This window comes from Octopus bimaculoides, chromosome 5, assembly GCF_001194135.2.
Source record: "Octopus bimaculoides isolate UCB-OBI-ISO-001 chromosome 5, ASM119413v2, whole genome shotgun sequence".
NCBI classification, from domain to species: Eukaryota; Metazoa; Mollusca; class Cephalopoda; order Octopoda; family Octopodidae; genus Octopus; species Octopus bimaculoides.
In genome coordinates this window covers 34463414-34470939 of record NC_068985.1, presented here as the reverse complement: position 1 = coordinate 34470939, position 7526 = coordinate 34463414, and the positions used below count along the sequence as shown (strand labels likewise).

At 35.2% G+C, this 7526-nt stretch overlaps 1 protein-coding gene across 1 annotated transcript in view; it reads right to left on the bottom strand.

Moving 5' to 3' along the window:
• The window catches only part of LOC128247863 (uncharacterized), a 58283-nt gene that overhangs the window by 4260 nt on the left and 46497 nt on the right, over window positions 1-7526 (bottom strand). Inside the window, exons 5-6 of the mRNA XM_052968044.1 lie at window positions 6475-6732; window positions 2558-2812 (exon numbers count right to left, since the gene is read on the bottom strand). Of these exons, the coding sequence (XP_052824004.1) occupies window positions 2558-2812; window positions 6475-6732 (513 nt within the window). The remainder of the gene's footprint in view (window positions 1-2557; window positions 2813-6474; window positions 6733-7526) is intronic.

Here is a 7526-nt window from a genome sequence, read left to right as displayed (position 1 = left end):
TTGATGCCAGCATTACTTAGGACTCATGGGATCTTTGAATGCTTTGAGTTCTCCAAAAACAGGAAAAAACAAAAAAAAAACAATCGATGAGTGGGAAATATCGATAAACCGATTCCTTATGGGATTTCCCAATCAAATCTGCAACTCATTTTCGGCCAAAAGTTTACCAATTTCAACGGATTTCATTCAAATTTGACGTTGATGTTACTTAGTTTGGTTTGAAATAAAGAGCTTGATTAGCTTAATAATCCTAACTTAATTCCAAGCAAAGCTGGGCTTATACTGCTTGTATGTTATAAAATAAAGATACTTGCCTTCATTGTTCAATATTGTTTTTTTATTTAGTCAGAGAAAAGCAGTGGACTGGCAGAATTGATAGAGTTCAGAAAAATACCTTACTGTATTCGTTTACATCTTCATGTATCTAGAGTTCATATTTCACGGGTCAACTTGGCCTTTCATCCTTCAGATGCTGATAAAAGAACTTCCAGGCAATTACTGGGATCAACTTAAAAAACTACATACTGTCCCCAAATATCTGGCCTTCTACCAAGGTTTAAATCCATATTTAATTAGAGATGAGACAGTATTTCTGTCACTTGCAGAACTGTCACTTTATTAGATTGCTGAAGCTCAATTTGATTTCCTGCAAATTTATGCCTGCAGAAAAAAATGTTAAGGAGGGAGTTTCACAGTGCTTCATTTCTGAAATAAAAGACTTGAATGAAATAGTAGAGGGTTTGGGAATAAAACTCAAGATAATGAGAATAAGATAGCTCTGTGCATCAGATAAACCTGGGTGGAAGTGGTACATTACTTACTAATTTAGAGCAGAAGTAGTGGCAGTAGAGATGAAGCAGAAAATTTGAAGGCTTCTTGTTAAAGCATGCTGGCAAGTGAGTTGTTAACAGTCAGTCTTTTGAGAGATTCAGTCAACAATGTGTGTATTTGCAATCAGAAGCACATATTAGAGTAGTATTTTAATGAGAGTCTTTTTTTTTTTTTCTGAAAGGATAATCAACTGGTCAGAGCTGAAATAATTTCTGACTATGGAGAGAAAGCTTACTCTTTAGAACATTGCATTGACATTATAATATATGTATTTACAGTGAAATATTAGAAACTTAGAAGTATTGAGGGTTTTAGCTGTGTTTTGCTTATGCATAGAAAACGTATAGAGTTTCAAGATTGTTCTTTAATATGTGCTATGATTATGTTTGATGATAGTGAAAACAAATGCTATCATATTATGTCTCCATTGAAGGTCGATTTAAAAGCTTCTGCTCATGGAAGAATTGTAAGTCTGTTCATATGTATCAAGGCTGTGTGGAAAGTTGAACAGGAGTAAAAAGGGGGTTTAATATGTATAGCAGTGTGTTGTTAGAAGAAACAGTCAGAACAATGTTTATGTGAACAATATACAGGATAGGAAACATAATTGAACTTTAAGGCACACAAGAGTGTGGTTCAGAGATTATCTCATCAACACATGTTGTAAGAGAGTAGACTGATTAGAAACTTACAATTCAAGAGAAGAGATAGATGGATACTCAAAGATAGGTATTTCTACTCAGACACAATTCAAGGCCTTGCTAATGTCAGGCATAACTAAGCATTCACCAGTTTTTTGAAAGATCAGAGATCATTGGTATGTGATATAGAAAATCAGGTCTCCAGTATATCCAGTTATATACTGTTTAAAACTTAATAAGTTAAAATAATTTATGTATCTTACAACCTACAATTTGTATTTTTATTAAACAAGTTATTTTGGAAAAGCAAAGAAAATGAATTATGTAAAAAAATTTGTGTTAAAATACAAAATTAACAAAAATGAAGATGAAAAATTCAGTGCTTTTTTGTATTGAATCATCATCGTCATCATCATCATCATCATCATCATCATCATCGTTTAACGTCCGCCTTCCATGCTAGCATGGGTTGGACGATTTGGCTGAGGACTGAGAAACTAGATGGCTACACCAGGCTCCAATCTGATTTGGCAGAGTTTCTACAACTGGATGCTCTTCCTAGTGCCAACCACTCCGAGAATGTAGTGGGTGCTTTTACGTGCCACCGGCACGAAGGCCAGTCAGGTGGTACTGGCAACGGCCACGCTCAAAATGGTGTATTTTACTTGCCACCTGCACAGGAGCCAGTCCAGCGGCACTGGCAATGATCTCGCTTGAATGTTTTTTTCACAGAGCAAACGCCGATCGACAGCAGCGGTGGCCACGGAGAGGAGGCAACAATGGCGAAGGCGGCAGCAGCAGGTGGGCAGAAGGAACTGGTGAGAATGCATACGAGATGAGCGAGCGTGCGAGTGGTGGCATGCGTGGACAGAGTGGGCATTTGTCCATTTCATTCGTTCGTTGTCATCGTCCGTGCCATTCATCTTCTGCTGCTGCCACTATCAGGCTCCATAACATGTTGGCCGCATGATTCAGGGTGGGCAGCATGGCCATTGCAGCACTTCGCAACGATGACAGTCTGGCATTGAATGTAACTAATAAATTATTTCACAGATTTATAATAAAATTATAACATTTCAACTTACATTCTACATTGATCCAGTGTGTTTTATGTAATTCTTCTTTTTTATTGCACATGTTAGAAGCATAACAGGCGAAAACCTTATTATTTTGTGTTCGACTGATATTAGGAAATGTTAAATTTTGTGAGGTGTTGTTATTTGGATCCCACCTGTAGCTGTACTTTTCTGGATATCCATCTTTTGCCTTACAATGCAAAATACCTTTGTGACCTTCAAGAAAGGGTTCAGTAGCCTCGATTTGTATCTTATTAGGTGGATCTGTATAAAAGGAAATCAGATTATTTATGTAAATACTTGCATAAAGATATTTTATTTTTTGCTATTACATCAGCAATTATTTTTCCAAGTTGCATTGCATATAGAGAGCTGCTTACAAGATAGGAAAATTTTAAATAAATTTAATCAGAGTTGCAATATTTTAAGTTAGGAGAAAACATTCAATACAAATTTCCAAATTCTAACAAATATATTAGAATACACATCTATATAAGAAACCCTTGTATCCAAGAAATTCATCAGACTACCATTTGGTGAAAATTTGCAGAATAGAAGGAAACATTGAATATAAGTTTACATTAGTTCCACAACTACTATCATTAAGTGAAATTAAATAAAAATGTGTATGATGAAATATTAGATTTTTGTAAATTGGGATTGCTGATAATGGTAGAATTGTAATAAAATTAAGCGAGCTTAATGTCAAACTACAAAGAAATAGTGGTGTTTAAAAATTTTTATGAAAGATTGTTAGTGCAAATTTCTTGGGAAGTTTAACCTGCATATTTCCAAACTTCACAAAGTGCATTACATTATTAATTTCTTTTTTTTTACCTTTTATACTTGCTAGCTCTAAAGAGCACACAGTATTACTGAACCATGCTGTAGTTTCACATCCAATTTTAATGCCCAGTGCAAAACAAATTTGTAAAATTAGATGTAATGTGTCTGCAATACTGAACGCTTTGATATATTTATCTACACTATTGACAAATATAAGCATGATTATTTTTTTCTGACTTATGGATTCTTAAATTATATGTATATATCCTCCTATGGATAGACATGCATCATCATTATCATCGTCCTCATAAACATCTTCATTTCTTTGTCTACTTTCTATGCTAGCATGAGTCGTATATTTTAATAGGGTCCTGCAGGCTGAAGGACAACACCTTGCTTAAAAGTCACAGTTAATGGCATGATTTTTATAGATGGATGGTTTTCTTAATGCCAACCACTTTACAGAGTATATTGGATGCTATTTTTATGGCACCAACACTAATGAGTTTCCCCTGTAATCTACAAGATTGCAGAGCTGTTCAAATAAGAGAGAAAAGAGATAGGAAAAATGCTTTAAGTAAGGCGTTGAGAGGTCAAAGTATGATCGGGGAGAATGTTGCAGAAACAGGTTGCTGTATATAGGAAGATTTAAGGAGAACATTTATTTTACATGGATGGGTGGGGAGGAGACTGGAGAAGGAGCCAAGAGATAAATATGGTAAGGACAAGTTATTAAAACATAAATGCATGGGACATACCCAAGAGATATATACCAGAGAGGGATGCAGAAGATTGATGGGAGTGAGGAAAGGCTGCATGAAAGTGGAAGGAGTGTGAGGTGAATATGAGCATGAGGTGAAGGAGGTCAGCAGCACATAGGAAATAAATGTAGAGAGTGGTGAACAGGAGTGGAGGGGATCAATATGAGTGGAGTACAATTGAGAATGAGGAATGGAGGCTGAATGGGAATATTACAGGGGAGAAGGACAGTGACCAGCAGTACAGAGATAGCAATATGGTATAACAGGTTCTGTTTCAATTTCTTACAACAGTAGAATAATACAATAGATAGGAAAGCAATGGAGGGATGTGTGATAGAGTGACAAGGGGTGGGACTAGAGATTGCAAGTGGGAGATAGAATGATGGATATGGGGTTAGATACTGTAAGTGAAATAAGATGATAGGATAATAGATGTGAAGTTGTGGTTGTTAGTGGGGTTGGTGTGTAAAATGGATACCAACATGGAAAGGAATGTAGTTGTGGATAGCAAGAATAAGGAATGAGTGTCAATAGGAAGTGACAGGGATCATAAGTTACAAATGGGGATGAGAGTTTAAGATGGATACTAAGAAGGGTGGGGTGGGGGTTGTCAGTTGTTAAAATGAGGAGAAACCAGTTATCTGGATAGAAGATGGAGAGACGTATTTAGGTGCATAGTGTACATATACATTATACTCTGAAAGCCTCAGTTGTTAACATAGAAAGGTGAATCTTGTAGAGTACTGCATATTACTAATCAACTTGGTTTGTCATCTCTTCCATGAGTCCCAGCATCCTGAGATCAACCTTCACTACCTCATCTCATGTCTTTCTTTCCCTCAGGTTTCTTCTATTGTGAGTGATCATCACTTTTTTATACAACTCCTTTCATCCATACATAGCACATGTCCTCTCTCTTGTAGACTACATTTGATTCTTCTAATGACCAGTCTCTTTTCAGCACATTTGCATTCTGCACACTGACATTGCATATCCAGTGGCACATGCTTGTTTAATTTCTCGCTAGTCTTTGCAGGTCCTCTATATTCAAGGCCTACATCTCACTATCATGAAACACTCTTTTCTGAAAAAGAGTATCATGAATTCAACTTTTCACTCTGAGAGAAAAATTTATGTTTATGACAGAAGTAAAAAGTCCATGGCTCTTTCTATACTCCGTTTCTACATCCACTACCAATGTTGTTTACATCACTTAGATAACAAAAATTACCTATTTCATCTAGGGATCTTCCTAGGCCTTTGAAGACATCATTTCCTATGCTCATTTAGAGTTTATTACTCCAGTATATCTCTTACATACAAAGTCCACTTTGTCAACATTCCCATAATTCCATTGCACCTCTGGCACATCCACAGTTTGAACTGGGTACTCTACACCAAATTTCCACCCATCCCTTTTCTACATATCAAACAAGGCAATTCTCTGGATGGAAGAAGAGTCTTGTATGTTTTCTGATTTACTGAGACTTTAATGTTTGCCAAGTTAATGTTGAAACCTTTTGATTCCACATCTTTGCTTTCACACCTGCAAGTCTTTTCTAATCCTACTACAGCTTGTCTCAAACTCCCTTAAAAGGTCTTTGATAAATAGAAAGATACTGAGCATTAGTGGTATCCTACCTACATGCTAAATTCATCAGTGCTCATTGCTAATTCTCATCTTGCTGACAGCACTACTGTATGTCTTGTATGGCTCACATGAATCATTCATCTATTCCTAACTTCATCAGTAAATACTAGATCACCAAATGAATAATCTCTGTCAAAAGCTTTCTCCAGGTCATCAAATGCCAGGTACAACAGCTTAGTTTTAACCAGGTACTTCTCCTGAAGTAAGTTGTTTCACTAGGAATATGACATCAGTAGTACTTCTTTCTTGTACAAAGCTTAACTGCATCTCATCTGGGGTAACTCTCTCTCAAATCAATTGAAGCATAGTTGTTTTTCTGACTTTTATGACCTGGTCCAACATTTGATATCCCTCTAATTACCTATCTTCATTCTTAAATACATTTAAAGGGCTTCCAGGTATTTAGCCATACAATAGCATTTTTATATCAGAATTTGACCATGAGTTCATTCACTCTGAAAATTCAATTTACAGTATTCAACTACACATGAATTTCAACTCTACAAGTAGAAACGTTGTTCCAGGAAAATAAAACAACCTAACCAAACCATTTTACTATCACAGAATATTTATATTGATCACTTCACACAGTAATACCAACAGCTAATTCTACATATACAGAAGACTAGAATCTTACGTTTTAATAATTCTCTCATATTTGAATTAAAAAAAGAAAATGATAAAAACGGAAGATAAAAATTTTCAAAAGATTCTTCATTTATACTCACAATAAATAGTTAAATTCTTTTCGTGAGACACATTTGCAGCAATATGAATGCCCAGACACTTAACTGTTTGATGAGATTTGGAAAGTATTACATTAAGTTCAACTTCTTCTTTACTAGTATTTGATACATTTTTATACATCAGGGTTTCACTTGCTGGTGGATCACCACCTTTCCAGCTGCACTGGAATTTGGTTGGAGTATCAGTACATACTTTTCCACCAGAAACATTTAGTTTCATGCTATCTCTTTCTGGAGAATCTATGAATTTCAGAACATAAGAAGTAAAAAATTATTCCAAGCAAAATCAAATTAGCACAATTAGAAAAAATAGACAAAAAAGGCAGAAGCATATTTTGCATAAAAAGATGTTTGCCAAAATTTTGTTAATATAATTCTAATAAACATTTGAACATTGGCAAAAGAACATAAATTTTAGGAGAAAAAAACACACTTGTAATGAATCAGAATAACAATAATAATTGTTCCTAATTCAAGCACAAAGCCAGCAATTTTGAAAAGAGGGATTATGCTGATACCATTGACCCAAGATTGGTATTCTATTTTATTGGACAGATACCAAATTTGACTTTAGTAGAGTGGAAACTGAAGACAAAATATAAAGTGCCCTAAGTAAATAATCTTTTCTATTGGCACAAGGCCTGACATTTGGTGGGAAGGAACATGTCAATTACACTCAACTGGTGCCTATTTCATAGACACCCAAAAGGATGAAAGGTAAAGTCAACCTCAGCAGAATTTGAATACAGAATGTAAAATTGAAAGAAACACTGCTAAGCATTTTGTCTAGCATGCTAAGGATTCTGCTTGCTCTCCTCCTTATTATAATAATAACAACAACAACAATAACAATAATAATGATAATAATAATAATAATAATAATAATAATAATAATAATGGTTTCAAATTTTTGCTACAAAGGCAGAAATTTGGTGGGGAGTGTATTACATCGACCCCAGTGTTCAACTGGTACTTATTTTATCGACCCCGAAAGGATGAAAAGCAAAGTTGACCTCAGCAGAATTTGAACTCAT